General features: G+C 40.4%; 1 protein-coding gene across 3 annotated transcripts; it reads right to left on the reverse strand.

The window, feature by feature from the left end:
• Positions 1–342: 342 nt before the first annotated feature.
• DECR1 (2,4-dienoyl-CoA reductase 1) lies at positions 343–23,568 on the reverse strand. 3 transcript variants are annotated; one of them, XM_075141522.1, is made up of 11 exons: positions 23,082–23,568; positions 22,896–22,996; positions 16,949–17,151; positions 15,914–15,971; positions 15,685–15,771; positions 13,048–13,195; positions 5,795–5,894; positions 4,417–4,489; positions 2,089–2,235; positions 1,717–1,779; positions 343–1,614 (listed from the first exon to the last, which is right to left on the reverse strand). In XM_075141522.1, the coding sequence occupies exons 1-11, from the start codon at positions 23,170–23,172 to the stop codon at positions 1,555–1,557; spliced, it is 1,131 nt and encodes a 376-aa protein (XP_074997623.1). In that variant the 5' UTR covers positions 23,173–23,568; the 3' UTR covers positions 343–1,554. The 3 variants fall into 3 exon arrangements, with proteins under 3 accessions (XP_074997623.1, XP_074997624.1, XP_074997625.1); XM_075141523.1 differs by lacking the exon at positions 1,717–1,779; XM_075141524.1 differs by lacking the exons at positions 22,896–22,996; positions 23,082–23,568 and adding an exon at positions 20,176–20,268.
• Position 23,569: the final 1 nt, after the last annotated feature.

Consider the following 23,569-nt stretch of genomic DNA (forward strand, 5'->3'; position numbering starts at 1 on the left):
TTCCTAGACCCCAAAGCCAAGTATAGACTTGATTGTAACTTAATGTTGAGACTGGGAATGTGCCTCTCTTCTTGATCTTTTCCACCTGTGCCCCACCCAGGACCTATGTTTTGTGAGCGAAAAGGAACATGCCAGTCTCCCTGCTTCAGATGGTTCTATCACAGTTCCTGAGGGAATGCTGCAAAGTCTACCTGCCCTGCTGTTCAGATGCAACAGAAATAACTTTAAGGTCCCACAAAGTCTGCAACAATGTTGGAGATTGAACATGGTTATCGGCAATCTCAGTCCAGTACTTCAACCACATGACACTTTCCTACAGTGAAGGTCATACACACCCATGGATGCAAGAGACCAGTGGAAACTTATTTTTATTGATAGCCCTCTCCAGAGAATACCCTACTAAATACAGCAGAGGAATACTTGATCATACCACAGCTCACAAATATACCTTTGAATTTTTTTCTAAAACACTTTTTTTTCAAGTATCAAAGCCTTATATGCAACTGTGTCCCATACAAAGAGAAAATGTAAGTATACACAAAGGACAAACCCCACAGGGTCACAAGTCCTGCCAGCAAACCTGCTCCAGCGTGGGCTCCTCTCTCCACGGGTCCACCAGGAGCCTGCCGCAGTGCTGGCTTCCCACAGGGTCACAGCTTCCTTTGGGCATCCACCTGCTCCACCGTGGACCTCCATGGGCTGCAGGGGGACAACCTGCCTCACAATGGGCTTCACCACAGGCTGCGGGGGAATCTCTGCTCCGGCGAAGCAGAGGTTTCAGTGCTTTCAGTCCTGATTTACTGATGTCCTTTACTAGTCTTAAGTAAACCATTTTTTATGGAGAGACTCCCCTAGTCACACACACATTAATAGCAAATGATTTTTAGTTTTCAAGAACATTAACTTAGTCATGACAAAGAGCGAGATCCTTAGAAAGGCACTGCTAGTCCTTAAATGCCATTTTTAAAGTTCAGCATAAGATAATTAATGGACTGAAAATGTCAGCACAAGAGGAGACCAAGATGGTTATGTATTTCAAGATTTTCTAAGTAACCAGAGGAGTTACATCCTATCTCAGTGTATGTAGTCCTCCTGATAACTTGAAACTTTGTTATTCACAAGTTTAGGACTGAAGTGTGAAGATTAGGATTTAATGTCTTAGTTTTTCCTCAGATTAACAATTATAGTCAGTTATGATAGTCCTGAAATGCTATTGGAATGACAATATTAAGAGACATATTATATTTCAGAGGATTTTTGAATCCTCTGAAATATTAAAAAAAAAGCTAATTGTAGACCACGCATGGCTATATAAGACACCATCTAAAGAACAGTAAAATTTCAGTGAACAACTGTTGTTCACTACTACTGGCAACAGACTAGACTGTAGATGGGAAAAATATACATGCTATATTCAAAATATACAATTTCAAATATTTTATTGAAGGCAGCATACAAAAGATTTTGAAGGCTATTTCTCAATTGGTTATTTCTAAATATTCATGAAAAAGTAGTGGTTCATTTCCAAAAATCTCCACCATACAGTTACACACTTCAAGAGCCTTTTGTTTTTCTAATCATTGCTTCCATCATATCCCACTGCTCTTTGGTAACCTAATAAAAGAAAAGAGTGTTTTATTGGAATTCCATATAATATAATAATTACACATCTAAGTATTTGTTCGAATGTAAAATAGCAAGCAAGGAATTTAATACCTTCTTCAAATCATTGAATTCTCCTGCCATAGAAACATATTCTCCACCATCCATTCTAATAACCTAGAAAAAGCATAAGCAGTGTATTTAATAATAGTGGGTTTTCTGTAGCATTCCCTTGTTATGAACTATGAAAGTAGTTTTTATTGATCAGAAAAACCCATGTTCAAAATAATGTAATTCAATCATTTTTAAAAGTTCTTTTCAAAGGTACTAACTACCATGCATGATAATTAAAAGGGTAATAATGCTTGTAAAGAATTTCAAAGTAACAGGTTTTGTTTCATTTCTGAAACCAGGGCTTTAAAAAATACCAGCAAAACTCAGACCATCATCAGGTTAATTGTATAAACAAGATCAACTAAAACTTACTGCTCCATTAACCCAGCTTGCGTAGTCACTGCAGAAATAGGCAGCAAGATTTGCAATTTCTTCTACGGTTCCCAGACGGCCACAGGGAATCCTCTCAATAATTTTCTTCTCAAATGTGCCTGTTGGGTCAAGGCGGCTAAAAGCACCCTGAGAATTAAGAGAAACATTTGGGGGGAAAAAAAAAAAGTTATAACTATATCAGAAATTAAAATCCAACAGAGATTTGACTCCGGATAAACAATATGGAAGTTAACATTTGTGAGTAAGCTGTCTATACCATCTTTGTCAGTAGGATGAAAAAGAGGTAGGGAACAGAAAACAATTTATCCCTGTTGCATTGATACGCATCTACTGAGGGTCATAAGCTGGAATTCAACATGTTTGGGATAGTCACCCACCATCTATCTATGAAAAACAAAAGGGGTTAGTAATCTTTGTTTCCCAAACACCCTTGATAAACATTTGAGGAAATAAGCAAGACTCAAAACTGCTGCATGGACAGGGGAGAGGAACAAGGAGAGAAGAGGAGCAGAAAAGTGACAGAAAAATTATACATGACAGAGTAAGTAAACCTGAAAAAAAAAGAAAAAAAAAATCAAATTCAGTTAAACTGCACCAATGGCTAGAACTCAACTAAGTCACTGGAAGTTTTAGTATTTGAATAGCTTAGAATGGCATGGGAAACAGAAGAGTTTTGTTGTTCTTCCTGACTCCTCCACAAGGAAACAACCTCCTCAGGCAAAATCAGGAATGTATTAGTAACATTTATGTTAAGTTACTGAAGTTATGAGAGTTAAAGCACACTGTAATTTAGGTAATCATGGCTGTACTCACGCCATTTAAGTCTTCTATTGCCATGTTTTTAAACGCCAGTTTATAAACTTAACGGTATTGCGCTCGTATGCTTTTTCCTTTTCCTATCATGACTTAGAACAGTGTTTTTTAAAGACACGGATGTAGCCCCTAAGGCAGAAAGCCTCGTTTTTGCAATATGCTGTTTTAAGTAAAGCCAGTCTGCCTTTTTATGCTTTTGGGGAAATTTTAACTTTGAACCAGTATGACAAAAGTAGTTCTTTATTAAGAACACACAGTATCTCAAGTGGGATATACGTTATTAGTTCAAATCAGAAACAATAACAGGAGGTAGCAATGTTGACATTTAAAGCAGTTAACTTGCCAAAAATTATGAGAACCTGTAAATCAAAGTGATCTTGCCACGTGATATAGTGGATGCCAAAAGTTTATATGGATGCAAAAAGGAACAGGACAAACTAATGGAAGAAAAAATCCATCAAGATGATTACAATATGAAGAGATATCAACTGTATCAAACTGCCTGGGCCACAGACTGCCAGAGGCTAGAGACATAAAGAAATGTCGTTAAAAGTTTTTCTTCTACTCTTGCCTAAAAACCCACCAGATACAAGGCCTGGAGGACTTTTGGTCTGATCCTGTAATCTTGTTTCAACATTCTTATAACCGTGCTGATACTGCCACTTATCTTTCTTTACAGTCAAAAAAGGTAAAATTGAGTTGTCCAGTGTAGTATTTAATATTGACAAGAGGAAAAAAGAAAAAAAAAAAGAAAAAAGAAAAAGAAGCAACCCTGCATCCCAACCCCCAAAACCAACTGTGAAACATTTCACAGGTAGTAGTAATACCATTATTAGCTGTTACTGCTCAGAATTGTAATATTTTGATTCAATGTGAAACAAATCCTCCTCTCTCCTCCTGCAGGACTGCTTTCTTTTTTCTTCCTGTTCCAGCTGGCCTGGATTACTTCCTTCAAACCCTGCAGTCCTCCTTTTCACTCATATCAAAGCTTCACATTTCCTTGCTGACATAGTTTTTCTCTTTCTAGTTTTCTGATTTTCAACAAAACTTGTGAGATTCTGTTCTCATATACCTAAAAGAGATTCTGAAATTTTGGAATTTATGAGATGTTTTGTTTAAAATCTAGGAGTTCAGGCAGAAACAGGCACTTTTACTCCACTAAGTGTAAGAATTCGCTTCACTTGACAAACTAGGTACATACAGTTCATAAGAATCAACATTAAATAGTTTGATCTATCATTTCTTTGAAACACTAAAAAAGGGTTTCATTTATATTAGTGTAGTAGAAGGAGCAGTGGCAGGTTTCAAAAGTTCAAGAAATTCTATTTTACAAAAGAATTATTGAGAGGTAGCGTGTTCAATATTCTAGCACAGTCTTGACTACCAAGGAAATCATACCTGAATTTAACAGTTACAGAAAAGGTTAGACTATCTTAAAGTTAAGTCTGTACTACAAAGCATATTCAAGGCTGTGTTCCACTTCATGCTATGTACCTTTGTTTTTATTGGACCTGGTTGAATCACATTGAATCTCATGCCATATTTACCCCATTCAGCCGCAAGAGACCTAAAAATTCATTAACAGAATGCATCAATATTTTAAACACAGTATTTTAATAACGCTATTCAGCAAAAAAAAAAAAACTTAAAACTGAATCAAATGTGTAAATACTAGAATTTTCCTGAAACAGGCACTTCTATTTAAACGTTTTTTTGTTCTTAAGAAAAACATTTCAGAGAAGAAAAAAAAAAAATCACATTCACAAACAGAGGAATACTGATTTAATAGATGCATCATATATAAAGCAACATGAAAGAGCAATTCTTTCTCCCTCGCAAATCATACAGATGATGTTGGCACCTAAACTCCCTTGACAAACAACTGTTAGGCCACCATCTTTCTCTGGTAATTTAGACTATCCCACAAGTATACATTTCTAACATTTTCAACATAGCTCTCACATTAGATGTTTTGAAATAACACAAAACAGAGGTTACATTCTAAAATGGGATCAGTACAATAATTTTGCTTTATGGCAACATTTTCTCTGCATAAGCAGTACTTCAGATAGATCATGTACTACAGTGAACGAATTAGCTTGGTCATAAACTCTCTGAAAAGTACAGACTTCACTTACAGCTCTATAGAACAGAAATCAAGACCATCACTCATTCCCTCATTTTCTTCTGGATAAAGAATTCTAGTTGCTAAAAGGCTGCCAAACTATTCAATTCTTCTGCTGAAGTGCAGAGGAGGATCTCTTTTCTATGAAGGACTGCCCTATAGTTGATAGAAATCCTTTTGTTTGCTGAGTAACATGTATTTGTCACATGATACTGTTCTGAATTAAGTACAACTGCAGATCTTAATTTAAAATAGTGATAGGAACACATTTCTTTATGAAACTAGATAGGTGAAGCAACAGTATACTCCACCCAAATACAAGCACACCTTTTCCTGAGACAAAAGGAAGTGGAAAGCACTATAGACCTCAAAGAGTTCCCCTAATAAATGTCTTTAAGTGCTGGTTCCCCTATGAGAATGCAGGAGAATCTGATTATTGAAACTCCGTATCTGAAACCTTAGAACTTGCTGTTGCCAAAAGAAGTAGTTCCACTCGTCCTTATCTCATCCTTGTGATAAAAATCCACTAGTCCTTGTGATAAAAATCATCACAATAATAGCAGTTAATACTTCCTTCTGCAAGAAGCTGTCAGCATACTATTTTCTTGCTAGGATACTGGAGGCTGGAAGGTTCTCTTATGATACAATGGAATAGGAGGACTATACCAACTAGCTCCATTTTTATAGACCAATTACTCTATCTGAAGGATGTGAAAAGCAAAACACACATTTTGCTATATTACTCACTTGCTCATTGCTTCTACACCAGCTTTGGCAGAGGCGCTCGGCAATACAAATCCTGAACCACTCTCTGCATAAATTGTTGTAATAGCCAGGAATGCTGCTCCTAGAAGTTGCAAAAACATTTAAAAAAAAAAAAACAACACATCAAACAAACAAAAAAGGCATGAAGATCAAACTCTGAACTTAAGGTAAAAAGCAACCTCAGTAGTACAGAAGTTTGTAGCTCAAGTGTTAGGGATGCCATTTCACCCTGGGTTATAAAAAGGTATTTTAAAAACCTAGTCTTGGAAGCTTTGCTTTCAAGCCTTTTTATCTCTGTTCCCTCTTTTCCATTAACATTAAGAGTTATTCCATGTAAGTGTAAATAGCTATTGATTAAGCTCCAAAGGTCTAAGGTCTCAGACTTCTACTGATAATGAATTTACATGTGCCCAGCCAGCACGGGTTCATGGAAGGCAGGTCCTGCTTGACCAACCTGATCGCCTTCTATGACCAGGTGACCCGCCTAGTGGATGAGGGAAAGGCTGTGGATGTGGTCTACCTGGACTTCAGTAAAGCCTTTGACGCTGTCTCCCACAGCATTCTCCTAGAGAAGCTGGCGGCTCATGGCCTAGACAGGTGCACTCTGCGCTGGGTAAAAAACTGGCTGGACGGCCGAGCCCAGAGAGTTGTGGTGAACGGAGTTAAATCCAGTTGGCGGCCGGTCACGAGCGGTGTTCCCCAGGGCTCAGTATTGGGGCCGGTCCTGTTCAATATCTTTGTCAATGATCTGGATGAGGGGATTGAGTGCTCCCTCAGTAAGTTTGCAGATGACACCAAGCTGGGCGGGAGTGTTGATCTGCTGGAGGGTAGGAAGGCTCTGCAGAGGGATCTGGACAGGCTGGATTGATGGGCTGAGGCCAACCGTATGAGGTTCAACAAGGCTAAGTTCTGGGTCCTGCACTTGGGTCACAACAACCCCATGCAATGCTACAGGCTTGGGGAAGAGTGGTTGGAAAGCTGCCCAGAGGAAAAGGACCTGGGGGTGCTGGTCAATAGCCAGCTGAATATGAGCCAGCAGTGTGCCCAGGTGGCCAAGAAGGCCAATGGCATCCTGGCTTGTATCAGAAAGATTGTGGCCAGCAGGAGTAAGGAAGTGATTGTTCCCCTGTACTCGGCACTGGTGAGGCCGCATCTCGAATACTGTGTTCAGTTCTGGGCCCCCCACTACAAGAAAGACATGGAGGTGTTGGAGCGTGTCCAGAGAAGGGCAACGAAGCTGGTGAAGGGCCTGGAGCACAAGTCTTATGAGGAGCGGTTGAGGGAACTGGGACCGTTTAGCCTGGAGAAGAGGAGGCTGAGGGGAGACCTCATCGCGCTCTACAACTACCTGAAAGGAGGTTGTAGCGAGGTGGGTGTTGGTCTCTTCTCCCAAGTAACTAGCGACAGGACAAGAGGAAATGGCCTCAAGTTGTGCCAAGGGAGGTTTACATTGGACATTAGGGAAAACGTCTTTACTGAAAGAGTGGTCAGGCCTTGGAACAGGTTGCCCAGCGAAGTGGTTGAGTCACCATCCCTGGAAGTATTTAAAAGACGTGTAGATGAGGCACTTAGGGACATGGTGTAGTGGGCATGGTGGTGTTGGGTTGACGGTTGGACTCAATGATCTTAAAGGTCTCTTCCAACCTTAATGATTCTATGATTCTATTATTCCATCAGTCTAACTGGAGTGAAGGCCTAAGATCTTACAGTGTCTTTTCAGAAGCTGCCCTAGCCTAGTAGTCACGAACCAGGTAATTTGCCCTAATTTCATCAATTGCTGGCTGGAGGGAAAAAAAAAAAAAAAAAAAATCGGCATTAACAATTAGGTTTGGCGTAATCTTAAAATGACACAGTTTAGGGCTTGAGTTAAAGTTTATGCAGAAAAAAAAATGAGCTTTTTAATAAATTTTCAGAAGCTTTTTCTGCAGAAGAGCTTATGACAAAGTTAACCTGCAAAACTTTTTCCCCATTATTATCACAACAAACTGTATTTCTTTTACATGTTATATTTTACAACAGATTTAGCAAAAACATTATGGATAATAATGGAAACTGCAACTGTTTATTTAACCTTTCTTTTATAGAAGCCTGCAAATTCTAATTGTCTGATCAATGACTAGCATGAACTTAATGTAACTGGGAAATGGAGGACAAGGGATGACAGTTCACTACTTACGCCAGTAACTAAAATAACTGTTCTACTTACTGTATTTTAAAAATAATTTAATTAGAATAGCTACGCAAGGGATATTTCTAAAACAATATACATTACTGATAGAAAGTATATGACAATGAAGTAGAGACTCAGTTAAAAAATTACAGTAATGTTACACAAGAGAAACTAAAGAGAACCGTAAACAAGCACTGATAGAAATTCCAGCAGATACCCAGAAAACATGGACCCCATTTATAAAAAAGTACAGTGAGAGACTTCAAAAAGAAAAATCAACAGAGGGAAAAAACACAGAACAACTTTGAAGTTATCTAGAGTTGATTGTTAATTATACATTTTGCAGAATTAAACCATAGAATTTTTGAAATGCAGGTTAAATAGAGGTGAGTTGGATGAACCTAACACAGAAGCAAGAACGACTGATAAATTTATAGCTCTGAAGTTTGAAGTACTATTCAGTTCATACACAATTTTCATTTCTAAAGCCTATATTTAAGGCTTTAAAGGTTATATTTAAGGCTTTAAATTAAATTTGCTGGGGGAGGGGAACCTCAATCCATCCCACCCCTACTAGTTTGATGCCAGTGCCAGCAATAGATGCCCAGAGACTGGAGAAGGATCACAGGTCAGCAGGAGAGCACCTGAAGAGCAGCACAAAGGAATTCCAGTCACTCCAGCCAGTAAGACAGCTTCATCAGGGGCTCAACTTAAATGCCTCTATGCAAACATACGTAGCATGGGGAATAAATAAGAGGAGTTAGATACGTGCGCATGCCTGCAGGGCATCACAGAGACATGGTGGCTCCTATGACTGGAGTGTTGGGATGGAGGGATACAGGCTCTTTAGGAAGGACAGGCAGGGGAGACGAGGAGGGGGTGTCACCCTCTATGTCAATGACCAGCTGGAGTGCATGGAGCTCCGCCTGGGGATGGATGAGGAGCTGACCGAGAGCTTATGGGTCAGGATTAAAGGGAGGGCAGGGACAGGTGACATTATAGTGGGGGTCTGCTACAGGCCACCCGACCAGGAAGACCGAGCAGATGAGGTCCTCTATAGACAGATACCAGCAGCCTCATCTTCACAAGCCCTGGTTCTCACGGGAGGATTCAACCCCCCTGATATCTGTTGGAAGGACAACACAGAAGGGCGTAAGCAATCCGAGAGGTTCCTGGAATGCATCGATGATAACTTCCTTCTCCAAGTGATAAAGGAGTTATGCTGGACCTTTATCTCACCAACAAGGAGGGGCTGGTGGGGAATGTGAAACTCAAGGGCAGCCTTGGCTGCAATGACCATGAAATGGTGGAGTTCAAGATCCTTAAGGCACCGAGGAGGGCACACAGCAAGCTCACTACCCTGGACTTCAGGAGAGCAGAGTCTGGCCTCTTCAGGGATCTGCTTGGTAGAGTACCCTGGGATAAAGCCCTGGAGGGACGACGGGCCCCAAGAAAGCTGGTTAATATTCAAGGACCACCTCCTCCAAGCTCAGGAGCGATGCACCCCAACAAAGAGGAAGTCAGGCAAAAACACCAGGAGGCCTGCATGGATGAACAAGGAGCTCCTGTACACACTCAAACACAAAAAGGAAGCCTACAGAGGTTGGAAGCAGGGACAGGTAGCCTGGCAGGAATACAGAGAAATTGTCCAAGCGGCCACGTATCAGGTTAGGAAAGCTAAAGCCCTGATAGAATTCAATCCGGCCAGGGACATCAAGGGCAACAAGAAAAGCTTCTATAGGTACATCAGGGATAAAAGGAAGACTAGGGAAAATATGGGCCCTCTCTAGAACAAAAACGGGAGACCTGGTTACCCGGGATATGGAGAAGGCTGAGGTACTCAATGACTTTTTTGCCTCAGTCTTCACCGGCAAGTGTTCAAGCCTCACTGCCCAAGTTGCAGAAGGCAAAGGCAGGGACTGGGAGCATGAAAAGCTGCCCACTGGAGGAGAAAATCGGGTTTGAGACCATCTAAGGAATCTGAAGGTGTACAAGTCCATGGGACCCGATGAGATCCATCCACGGGTCCTGAGGGAACTGGCGGATGAAGTTGCTAAGCCACTATCCATCGTACTTGAGAAGTCCTGGCAGTTGGGTGAAGTTCCCACTGACTGGAAAAGGGGAAACGTAACCCCCATTTTTAAAAAGGGAAAAAAGGAAGACCTGGGGAACCACAGGCCAGTCAGTGTCATCTCTGTGCCTGGGAAGATCATGGAGCAGATGCTCCTGGAAACTATGGTAAAGCACACTGAAAATAAGGAGGTGATTGGTGACAGCCAGCATGGCTTCACTAAGGGCAAATCGTGCCTGACAAATTTGGTGGCCTTCTACGATGGGGTTACAGCGTTGGTGGATAAGGGAAGAGCAACAGATGTCATCTACCTGGACTTGTGCAAAGCATTTGATGCTGTCCCACATGACATCCTTGTCTCTAAATTGGAGAGATGGATTTGATGGATGGATCAGTCAGTGGATAAGGAATTGGCTGGATGGTCGCACTCAAAGAGTTGCGGTCAACAGCTCGATGTCCAAGTGGAAACCAGTGACGAGTGGCATTCCTTAGGGGTCGGTATTGGGACTGGCATTGTTTAACATCTTTGTCGGTGACATGGACAGTGGGATTGAGTGCACCCTCAGCAAGTTTGCTGATGACACCATGCTGTCTGGTGCGGTCGACACGCTGGAGGGGAAGGGATGTCATGTAGAGGGACCTGGACAGGCTTAAGAGGGGGCCTGTGCAAACCTCAAAGTTCAACAATGTCAAGCGCAAGGTCCTGCGCAAGGGTTGCAGGAATCCAAAGCACAAATACAGTCTGGGCAGAGAATGGATTGAGAGCAGCCCTGAGGAGAAGAATTTGGGGGTGTTGATTGATGAGAAGCTCAATATGACCTGGCAATGTGCGCTTGCCTACAAGAAAGCTGGAGAAGGACTTTTTACAAGGGCATGTAGTAATAGGACAAGTAATAATGGCTTTAAACTGAAAAAGGGTAGATTTAGGTTAGACGTAAGGAAGAAATTCTTCACTATGAGGGTGGTGAGACACTGCAACAGGTTGCCCAGAGAAGTTGTGGATGCCCCATCCCTGGAAGTGTTCAAGGCCAGGTTGGATGGGGCTTTGAGCAACCTGGTCTAGGGGAAGGTGTCCCTGCCCATGGCAGGGGGGTTGGAACTAGATGATCTTTAAGGTCCCTTCCAACCCAAACCATTCTATGATTCTGTGATATTCATAAAATGGACAATATCTAACCAATTAACTCCTTTCTTTTTATAAAACTTTAGTGCATAAATAACGCACTAGCAGATTACAAATCCCTTTTAAATACCAGCACAAACTTAGAGTCTACAAGCAGAGCACTTTTATTATTTACTGAATTAGGTTTAATGTAAGTCACGCTGCAGGCCTAAAGGATGTGCCAGTGTTCTAGTAACTGTCAGATGTATAGCATCCTCACAGACTGTTCTAAAATATTTGCATTGGGTAGCATCTCCATCACTTCAGAAACTAAGGTTTCTGCTCAAACTTAAAAAAACAAGCAAGTAAAAAGAAAATGAAGGTGCAAAATGAGAGAACAAACAGGTACACTTGATTTACTTGCAAAATCATGTCTTAAAGAGAGCCTTAAATAAGAAGTCTTACATACAGACGGAATCTCCTAGAAAGAAGGCATGCAAGTAATATTAAAAGAAATTCACAGGTTTTGGAAGCTTAGAAGTGAAAGGAAGAGAGACAACATGAAGGTGAACGACTTCTGGATTTTGCCGAATTTGAAGGTGGAAGCAAGGAAAGTAGTTTTTCATTCAACAGCAGCAGAGACAAAGGCATTTTTAAAGCCATATTTCACATTACTATAGGGAGACACTGCATGGAACTGGAAGGCCATAAAGCAAACTATTACGATAGTTTGCTATAATGATATAGTAAGTCAGAGCTGGGGATGGGTTTTTTAATGTGGGGTATCAGCACTAGAATGGGGGAAATTATTTTTTCACGTGCTGCTAAAATATATGTGGGAAATACCTTTTCAACTGACCAAAACTGTTACAAACATACTGAAACAACATTAACTTTATATCGTTATCATTAAATAGTATAAACCCACTGAGTACTTTTTGGAGAGGAGTTTTGAATAAGTTCAACTAATTCAGGAGTTAGAGAAATACAGTGCAAATACAAAAGGACTATTTGAACACAGTGGCTGTATGTAGAAAACAGGATTCAGAAGTGAGGGCACACGGAAAACCAAAATATACCTCACTGCTTTTAAATGCTACTTGATTTGATACCATTCTGATCAAAAAATAAGCTCAATGTTTTTCAATTCATAACTAGAAGATAATGTAAAATGAAAGCAGTTCTTTGTATATAATCTATGATATAATATAGAAAGGCATACATTATCTTTCCCTTAAAGACAGTAATCTGCTTAAGTAAATCTTTGGCTACATAGTATATCAAAGAACTATCATATTTTTAAGGTAAAGCCAAAATATTGGATTAAACTCCTAGGTAGTCTAGAACTAAGAATTATACCTGGGAAAATAAAACCTAATACTGATTTCAATTTTGAATTTTTTTTTCAAATTAATCTCAAAGGTAATATTCTCTAGTGCTATTAGTCAAATACCACAGCTGTGAATTTTATTTATTTAAGTGTAGGAGGAAAATTCAAAGCGACATCCTGACTTGCTGTTCATTTAAATAAATGCCATATGTTCAGTTGCTCAATGAAACCAACACAGATATAGAAGACTCAAAAAAACTGACAGCACGTTTTAAACAAAGACTTATTTTTAAAAAATGTTTTACAATTAGTACAAACTCTGCAATCAGATTTTTATATTCAACCTCATGGCCTTGGGGTCCAATTTTAAAGGCAGATTCTACAATGTGATATATAAGTACGGCTTTACTCAAAATGAAGTTTCTTTCTAAAAAAGATGTAGAATGTGTAAAAATTTTCTTTTCAAACTCTCAAAACTGCCTATATAATACTAGTAAGGCAAGGAAAGCAAGTAATAATATGTCACAATGATTAGTTATCATTTATCTTAAGTTTAAGATACCTTTTTGTACTTTAATGAGTTCCTTTCCGATTTCCAGAGTTACAAAAGCAGTACCATTAAGCACAATATCAGTTATCGTTTTCCATGCATTAGCAGAAAGTCGTTCAGAAGGTGAAATAAAGTTTCCAGCTGCGTTGTTTATCACAACCTGAAACACATGAAGGAAAACCTAAGAGTTAACAAAAAATAACTCTTCCTGAGAGAAAAGCAAAGAATTTACAAGGAACTTCTTAGTGCTTCCAGGTAGAAAAGTAAAAATATCCTCACCAAATGAGGTTGGGTGGGGGAGGAGAAAGAGAGAGAGAGAGAGAGAGAGAAAATAATCCATCAGAAATTTTAACATCTGCAGCATAAATATGTACCAGTAACAGAAAATGAGCTGTATTTCCTAACTGCTGTAGTTACTAGTCTAGTACTGAGGAACTGTAAGTGCAGAGGGTGACTTAAGTCGCTATTTTCCATAGTGTCTCCAGCGCACTCTAACAGAAAAGTTTGTCCCCATCAAGTTCCAAGGTCACATATATTTACATAACGGATGCATGGGAATAAAAACAGAAGCAGCTCAGGTAACCTCATGACTAAAGTCTGGATTAGCTGACTTGTATAACAAGAAGTCTAATCAGTCGTGACAAAGAGAATATTATGATTTAGTGAACTGCAAGCAACTACTACAAAACTTTTTTTGAATAGACGTGTATCTGTCACTTGTTGCCCTTCTACAAACAACAATTACGCAGAGGATACTTTCAATATACCATCTGCTTAGCCCTTCAAGCTAGCAAGTTAGATTTTTTTTTTTTAAGGGGACTAAGCATCACATAAGCAGTTTTTAAATCAAAACTTATGTGGCCAGATCTTGTGTATTTAATAATAATATAATGTGCTGAAGCAATAAAACGGTGTATTACTTATGGAATGGCACCTACATTCATGTAGGTTTGCACATAAAACAAAGTATTTGTCCTGAAGAACTTCTGGACTAAATTAAGACATTAGAATTTTCTACAACAAAACAAAGCACAGCACACATTGCATGAATATAAAACAAATAAAATACAACAGCCATAAATTATACATATAGATGACAAATACAATTTCCCTACAGTTTGAATTAAAAAAAAAAAATCCAAACACCTCAAGATACCGAGGAGGTTGCTTGAATCACTGAATAAATATAGCGGAGACACAATAACAAAAATAGTGAACTAAGGACTGCATGATACGATCTTTGAGGTATGTAGATATATATGACTGCCAAAACAATCCATATGACAAAAGAATGATTGCTCCCTAATTGCAAGTAACAGTCTTGGGGACGGAATGAACAAAAAAAAGCTAGAAGGAATATGATACTGCCATTAACTTCTCTTTTTGAGATCTCGCCTCAGATGCACAGTGGCAGTGATACCCAGGCTTGCAGTATTCATAAACACGTGTCATGTCTGTCACTAAGAGAAAAACTAGACAAAAAGAACTGAATATTTAATTTGCTTTGCAGTCTCTCTTAAACATACAGAATATGTGAAATTAAAGAGAAAGGAAATGTTTGTAAAGAACAAGTCATGGGAAGTATTTATTCAGAAAAATACTGGTGTACTAAAAATGTAATATATAGGAAGAAGTCTCCTCCCTCTCTGTACACACTTAAAACCTGGAGACTGTGATGTGCTTTGGCCAAAAGCTGCAGTAACTAGTAGGCAAAATAATATCCAGAGTAACTTGTCTACAAATCAGGACAGTGAGCTGCCTTATTTTATAGCACTGTTATAGCATACAGCTGTGAGAAACAGTTTCTCTACTTCTTACCACATTTGGAATTCAGTAGGTTCTGTTCCGTGTGTATAGGAAGCTATTGGTGAATGCAAAGTGTCTACAATACACATGATAGTTTCAAATCTACAGTAAACAGTTTTAAATCTCACTTACTATCCTTTACATCAATGTTAACATCCTCGCCACACTTTCTATTAGCTAGCAGAATCTGAGTTGTTTCTCTCACAATCAAATCAGAATTTGGTGCCTATCATTGCTCAGACTCCACCAGACCACCCTTCTCAAAGCAACAGTCTGATGTAGAGAGCCCTGTGTTTTGCGCCGAACTATTAAAAAACAGATGCTTTAGCTTGACTGAAGATTTTTTTCTTGATTTTATGACAACTTAGTTTTCAAGTTGGAACCTTCTTTGTGTATTTTAATACGCTAAGCAAGGACCAAAGAAGACGTGTATGATTATTTCCATTTCTAATTTGTGAGACATTCTGTTAATAAGCAACAGGTGTAATTTGGTACCAACACAGGTAAGTCACCTTTTCAGGAGGATTTAAGGGCAATATTCTGTTCACTTAATTAATTCAAAGAATCCCATTGTAATTGTCCCGCTGTTTACAAAGAAAATGTTAGTCCTCAGAGTAAGTACAACAGCGTTTTCTCTCTTTGGCCACTAAGTATTTTAAGAACCACAGGAATAGAGTAACCAGTCTAACTGTGAATGTTAGCTTTATCTTGAAGTACCACTTTTTGTCTGGTGCCTCTTTAGATTCCATTAACTTTCTATCATAGTCATTTTCTTCATACCTACTATGCAGAGCATTTTCAGTAATGAAGGCTGAAGTTCTTTGCTTTCACTAGAACACTTACATCAGGATGTCCTGCCACTTGGATTATTTCGGCAACAGCATTCTTAACTGAAACTGGATCTCTCACATCACACTGGACGGCGTGAACCTATATAATAATGGAAAGGCAGCTGTAAGACTTCAGAACTGTATCACTCATAAATTAAACAAGTCCACAGAAGCATATAAATGCATAAAAATCCTATAACCATTTAAAGTACAATTAACATATTCACAATTCTGTAATTTACCTTATTCCCTGTTTTAGAAGAAATTTCTTCTGCTGCTCCTTTCAAAACATCAAGCTTCCTAGAAATAAGTATACAACGTCACTAAATTTCAATTAAATGCAATTACAATTCAGATTAATAAAATCTGATGATTTTTTCTGAGCAAATATGAGCTAAAACTTAAAATACGTGTGTGCGCACATGTTTCTGGCTGATTTTCATGAAAATTGAGCTTTAAGATAAAAACTGTGTCTAATCACTAACTTTCTGAAAGAAAATTTTAAATCTAAGTAATTTCTGGTTAGTGCTACTTCAAAGCAACTCAGAAGTGACTACAGTAAGAGACTATCTTAAGCTAATCAAACATGCTAAGCTAGGAAAAATATTTTAATTCTGAGTACATAATCATAACAAACTTAGTTGTAGCTACTACTTTACCAGTATTTTAGAAGGGACATGCATATTCAGATTTAAAACTAAATATCTAAACCACTGTTTGGATGAATGTCACAACACTTTTGTTTATTTTGATTAAAAATGAGACTCTTTTTCTAGTCTTTACTGTAGTGCTACTCAGGAGAACGGTAGAAAGATCATCTTCATTAAGGGAAAATCAGGGCTGTTTTTAAAGTCATAAGAATTAAGAGGAATGGCTTTAATTCTTTATTGCAATTCAAATCTGCATCAAGAACACTTGCAATAATACATTCAAAATGTTCAATAATGGTCATTTCAATTTTTTGTTTTCTTTTAGGCTTTAGTTGAATTTATGTCTAATATTCTGGGTTGTTTATTTTGCTGCCACATTTCATGGAAATGCATTTAGTCTGTTTCTTCCTACTGCTGGTTACACCATTAGACATTTGCAGATGGATCTGCAAGTTTCTGGTATTTACAATATGACATTATAATTTAAAAATGTACTGAAATAGAGCAAATAGAATAAATTTATCCCGTTTATGAAGAAGAAAGCAAGATCCATTATGAAGAAGAAAACAGATACATTCAGCATTCAGTACTAAACGAAAGCTCTAAAATGTCTTCATTAATATTTACCGGCTTGCTATAACACACTTGGCACCTAAACTGGACAAAGTTGTTGTCATCCCTTTGCCAATCCCAGTACCTCCACCAGTTATAAAGGCCACTTTTCCTTGAAAGGTATTTGGTGGCAACATCGCTTTTTGAAGAGGTGAAAAGAATGCAGCCTGCGGTGCACTGCTGTCTTGATGCAGCACATTTGGCCCACAGCTGAAAAACTGAAAGAAAAAAAGAGGAAAGTTAGTTTTTTCTCATTTCTGTATTCAAGACTGTTACACAAGATTAGATTTTCTTATACCAGTGGAGGTAACAACCATAACTACCTTATTATAAACTCAATGTAAGAATGATTAGATTGTATTATACTAAAACACACGAACCTTCACATAAATGCTAATACTAGCCTAGGAAAGCACCTGAGCTATCTTTAGACATTCCATTCCAACTAGAGAACTATTGAAAAAAAAAAAACTTTAATCACGATTTTTGCTATTTTGAAAGTTAATTATTCTTATGTCTGTCACTTTTACTAAAGTGTGTGGAAAACCATTACTAACTACTTACAGACTCACAGCAGGATTTCGGTTTCAGATTCATATGTGTACTGTACTTTATGCATAAGGAGTTTAGCCCTAACAAATCCATGTGATTTTGAGATTACACGTGTACCTATTTACAAACTCAAAAGGTCCATCAGTAGCTTCAAGGCTTTGATCCTTTACTACTGTAGTCAATGAAACATTCTTCTTTACTGGAGAATGGGGCAGAATCAAACTCCATGAGACCTGTCCCAATCGTTACTGGAGCTGCTAAGCAAACCAATGCCATCTCCCAGACAAAATTGTGCAAGATTTGGTTATCAGCATTGTCATCTGTCCGAGCAGAAATACCATTTACAGCAAATTAGCCCTCGATAAACAGGTCCTTGCAAAAAGACACGTGGTTGGTACGTGTTTAAAAACATACATGAAAAGAGAAGAAAATTCAGTATTACATCTAGTGATCCATGTTCATAAGAAAACATCCCATTAATGCAATGAGAAATTTGTGATATCACCACAGAAGTCATGGCAATAGCCAAGAGGATATTTCTAGCATCCTAAAACACTAAATTAGCTCAAACCCTAAACTAAATACTGAATTAAATACTTTGGGACAGCAGCATTACAGTAATAATTCAGAAATTCCTAAATTATTTAGAATACAAAAGTTACCTTAACCTGAAGCTGCAAACACTTCTAAGTATTTTTGATGTGCAAAAAATTAGAAGAATAAAAGTTGTATTTATTTTCTCTAATACTAATTTGTACTTGAGCATTTAATGTGTTTATCTGAATACAAAAAATTCTAGTATAATTTTAGGAAAGAAGACTGAAAGGTTACTCTTGTATGGTGGTATTAATAAAACATGCAACTGTTCAATAGGTTGACATGAAGAAGAAAGGTTATTTTAAAATAGTAAAAATATTACAACTTATTTTTCTATTCACTAACTCACATTTTCAACACTAAAATTAAGAGGCAACATTTTAGTGGTAGCTGAATAATCTGTACATACCACAGCTATAATGCACAGGGATGGGGGTTTCACAGAGCTTAAAGTTGGCCTGAGAAAGTGTGCATGTGAATCTTTCTGTGTGATAATACATTTGTATATGAATAACACAGGTGAAAACAGAGAGAATAATCATGGAATTACACTGCCAATTTAATGGAGCTCATGTTCCAAAGAAATGATAAAACAAAAACTAAGAGTGAAGAAGAGTTGTGGACACTACGTAGAACAAAATTAAGAAAGTAAAGCTCAAACTAAAGCTAGAATTATCACAAAGGTAAAGCAGTGCAGCCAGTCCTACAGCATTTATATTAAATGCGTACTTAGGGATTCTTTCTGGAACTTGGATGACTCAGCTACGTGCAAGAGCTTCTCGCAAATTAAAAATAAACCAAAAGTGGTTCTAAGGAACACAAGCAGACCAAATAAAAATCCAAAGAATGTCACAACATTTTTCTGAAATAATAACATTCTACAGATAGATCAGATCTGCCACAAAATGTCTGTAAAATACTGATTTTTTTTTTTTTTTAATTCTCCCAACGAAAATAAAATTTGCATATTTTCATGAAGTACCAGAATATTATTAAGCCTCCAGGAAAGCGGAGCGTGAAGATTCTCTTTCGGGTCTGTCTTAGTAGTCCCCTACTCATCTCACCTCTCTTCAGGTATGCAAGGAGAGAGAAGGGCTCCCTCTGGAGAACTTCAGCTCATGGCAGAGACTGCAGATCAAGACGGCATTTGGACTCCCTCTTCCTCCAGTATAAGGAGATAACCGGAGGTCATCTCCACGCAGTACTGTGCCTCCCTGATCAGGTGCTCTGCTAGTGACGGACACAGCCCACGCCTGCTCACCACGACAGAAACCCTGCAAACAGCCTTCCTCCTGCTCCGGGAAGGAAGATGAGGGAGCAGGCCACAGCAGGGGCAGGCAGGAAGCCTGCACTAGGACTAATTAAGTACCGGAACGCAAGCAGCAAGTGAAGTTGGTATCATTCAGCAACCTTCTCGTGAGACTGCTATCGTCTCATCACTAGCTTGCACAAGGGGCTTCCCTGACAGGATTCACTCAATTTAATCATTACACCATTTAAGGTCAAGGTTTTAAATTAAACCTCAGGTGTACAGAGAGATATAAAAAAGCCAGGAAACAGCATCAAAAAATCCCCTCAAAACATGAACAAACCACAAGACAACCCTCGCCCAGGGGGGTGGAAGGGAATCATGAAGCTACTGCAGAAGGCCCTCCCGGAGGCACACGAGCAGTCACCGGTAAGCAGCACTGTGCCTGGGCAGAACCCCCTCGAAATGGCCTCCAGCAACACCCACACGAATCAGCCATGTCACTGCTTGGACGGCAACGTTCGAACCACTTCACCTAAATCGTACTGCATAACTTTGCTATCGGGATCAAAGGGCCACACCAATGCCCCCACAGCCTGTACTGAAATGGAAGACAGACGGGAACTGCCCTGCGGCGGGGCAGGGCGCCATGCCCAGGGGGGCAGAGGCCGCACCTCTGCGAAGGCTCCGGGACGGCGGGCAGCACCGCTCGCGGAGACTCGCCGTGTCCTCTGACGGGACAAGGGCGCCCGGGCAGCCCCCGGGAGCGGGGGAGGAGGTCGCGGAGCACCCCCGAGGCGCCGGCCGACTGCCCTCGGCCCCACCAGAGCAGAGAGCGTCTTACCCGCCCGCTGCCAGAGAAGCAAGCCGCGGCACCACCACGGACACCGCGCCGCCCCAGCCGCACCGCCACCGCCATCTTTCCCTGCCGAGGGGCGGGGGCGGCGGGCGCCCGGCTGTGCGCCTGCTCCGTGGCCGGGGCCAGCGCCTGCCCCGGGGCAGGAGGCGGTCCGGCCGCCGGGGCTGCCCGCGGTGCCCGGGCGGGCAGGGTGCCCTGCCGGTCGCCGCCGCCACTCCTGCCTGAGCTGCTGAAGTCGGGAAACTGGCGAGGCCGTCGCTGCAGCACGAAATCGTCCCCGCCGGCCGCCCCCGCCCCAGGGGCGCCTCGCCCGGCCACTGCCACCGCCCCCGGCCTCGAGTTCCAGCTGCGAGGGACAGATTGCGCTCGGTTCAGTTTATATACTTCACTGGGTTGGATTTTTTTATTGCAAATTATTTACTCAATGCTATTTGAAGGACACTAAATAACTATCTTTTTTTTTTGCGTTGTGGGATCTAAAATCAGGAATTTATGTGCCCTCTGTACCCTTAGCATGGCTCCTCTCAAGCAGTCTTGCCAGTTCTTGGCATGTGTTTTTTGGGGGCGAGGCATTGTTTATTTAAGAAATACGAGAAAAGTGGTGGCACAGCAGTCTGCTAACTGGGATTCTCAAATGGGGTGGGTAACAGACAGCCTGATTTGGGGCGATACTGTGCTGAGCGCAGTCCCAAATCACTCCCGTCCAGCAGCAGCACGGAGGCTCCCTGCTGGCTCCACCGCACACACCGACACCTTTCACCTTGCTGACTGCTGTGAAAGGAGGTTTACCAGAAGGAGCAAGATTCCTCATTTCAAATTCAGCACTGTCAGTGGAGTTCAGAAAAGGCCTGAGCAGTCTGTGAACATTAAACCATGTCAATCTACAGGGGATTATATTGAGATAAAAAGACATTTGATTTATCTGTGTTGAGCACATAGACTGCCTGATTGGAAAGGCAATGACTGACTGATACGCACCTTTTTGCACAGCCTGGGTAATAAGGCAGAGAAGCCTGCAGAGTTGTATCTGGCCATAAGGAATGGCAGGGTAAGGGGGCAGAGGGTAGCATGGTAGCTGTAAGAACCTATGGATTCGAGAAAACTGCAAATTCTGAGGAGAAGAGACCACACCGACAAATCTACATGGTTACCAAACTCGGCGTGAAAGACAACAAACCTATCAGTGGGCCTATACTTTTAAATTAAGAATTTAGGGCAAACTGAATACATACTGCTATGGGAGTTCAGAGGCATCAAAATTAGTCATCAGCATCCTGTATAAAAATGGTCAAACAGCTCAATGTTCAAATTTTAGAGAAAAATATTGTTGATGCTCTTGTTTGTTGGTACAGTAAGTTTTAGAACACGTAAGATAATTATGGGTCTTGCATACCATCTGGCAACCTCTGAAGCAATAGTGCCACACCACTAAGCAGTAGTTGCCACAGTATCGTTAAAGCCATATGTCAAATATCTGGAAGGTGTTAAAGACTTCCTGACATGCGGAAAACAGACTCCACAACCTAGCAGGTTATAAAGTAGGTATATTTATTCAGCGCTGGGCAGCACGGGGGGTCGCCCCACCACAATTGTGCGCGCCGGGGTACTTAACTAACAGGGGTTATATGCAATCAATATATACATATTCATTACATTCCTTAGAAAAGGCGGTCTTATGGTAATGAGTTCCTGGAAGTCATTTACATAGTCCAAGCATGCACAGTAAAATTAGGGTTAGGGTCTTTTCCTTCTCCAGTGGTCGTCCATAGTCTTCTTCACTGTGTCCATTAGTTGAACTCTGGGCTTCCTTTGTCTATATATGGTCACTTGATTAACTCATCAGTTCCTCGACTCTTGGAATGTAACGGGGCATCGGGTTATCTTGTCCTTTAACAGTTATCCCTTCACAGTTGTTCATTGTTAGTGATTTACATAGGACACTTACCTCGTCACAGCTGTTACATAGGAGGCCTAACGAGCCAGCTCAAGGTCTATTCTCTCTTATCAAGTGGGAGGATGTACCACAGTAAGGTCTCAGTCAGGAATTGTTAGTTTGTTTAGTCTATTAACCCTTAAGTGTTAGTTCCCTCTATCATTACTGTGATGTTTACATAGTAATATTTCATTCAAATCAGTTAATTCAAAACACACTGAGTCTCAAGAGATATGTAATCACTGAACAAAAAAAAAGGAAAGTTGGAGAAAGGGAGTATGTTTTAAAATGAAGAAATACTACAGAATTTAGAAAGCTTCACTGGAATGAAGCTAACAAATAAGAGGAAACAAACTACAAAAGCAAACCTTTTATGCGTTGGAAGATACCAATGTGCCAAACAGAAGATGAAGAAAACTCGCAAGAAAAGAGATTAAGGAGACTGGGATCATTTATCTTAGAAGCATAGGAGGGAAAATATAAAAATGTATTTAAGTGAACATTTAAGGACAAAGGATACTTAAAGTCATAACACATGGAGATTAAACAGATTATGATTCTAAACAACATTTCTGACTGACAGGTCGTATTTACATTTCTGCATGTTTTAAATTATTCTTTTCCTGTTAGAAAAATGTTATCCTGAGTTCCCCTACTCCATTTCAACTCCACGGATTTTCTGGGACTAAAACTTAACTAACTGTGGACATACCTCCAAAAGGTTTTGCTGTTTTGCAAAGATAAAGGGCAAACAATTACCAATATTCATTACCTGAGAAGCAAGCTGATTGCCCTGTAGGAAGAAATTTGCTCTCCAGCTGCTGGCTGATACGATTGTGGACATCAGGAATTTGACACCCTGCTCCTTGTGAGCTGTGTAGCACAAAGAGAAATGGGTATTTTGAGCCATACCTCAAAAGTGTGTGACTGGAGTCACGCACGTATGGCTTCTCCATACCTGTCCTTTGCTGTTCCTTTCCAGAAAATTCAGCGCAACAGAGTAGCAAGTCTTTGGTAACCTGCCAAATGGCCTTCAAACTCCCAGGCATTTTGTCTTTTACTTAAAATTCTGCCAAGTTTATTTCTTCTTTTTATCCAAAAGTTGCTTTCAGTTAAGAGATGAATCTGTAGTATTTCCTGTTCTGCACGCAATGCATTGTTTGGGATATTGGCGCACTATGCAGGGTAGGACAGAGGGACGCAACTGGTGAGGTGGGGTGACTCCTCAGGCCTTGCCGGCCCTGCCCAGCCTCACCTGGGGCCCCCACCTGCCCCACCTACCCCCAAGGCTAGGCTACCCCTGGGCCCAGAAGCCCCGCCTCAGTTCAGCCTGGGGCGGTCACGGGGGGTGAGGCAGGGTCCTGGGCCGCGGGCAGGGGAAGCGGGGCTGCTGGGAGACCATGGACCTCCCGGAGGCCGGGCAGGCGCCGGGGGAGGGCCGTCCCT

Source organism: Calonectris borealis, chromosome 2 (genome assembly GCF_964195595.1).
Source record: "Calonectris borealis chromosome 2, bCalBor7.hap1.2, whole genome shotgun sequence".
Lineage (NCBI taxonomy): Eukaryota > Metazoa > Chordata > Aves > Procellariiformes > Procellariidae > Calonectris > Calonectris borealis.

Coding starts and splice junctions, on each gene's coding strand:
- DECR1 (XM_075141522.1), bottom strand. CDS start 23,172: ATGCCTGGGAGTTTGAAGGCCATTTGGCAGGTTACCAAAGACTTGCTA. Junction 5,895..13,047: donor ACTCATTAAAGTACAAAAAG/GTATCTTAAACT, acceptor TGCAACTTCTAG/GAGCAGCATTCCTGGCTATT. Junction 2,236..4,416: donor CAGGTCCAATAAAAACAAAG/GTACATAGCATG, acceptor CTTAATTCTCAG/GGTGCTTTTAGCCGCCTTGA.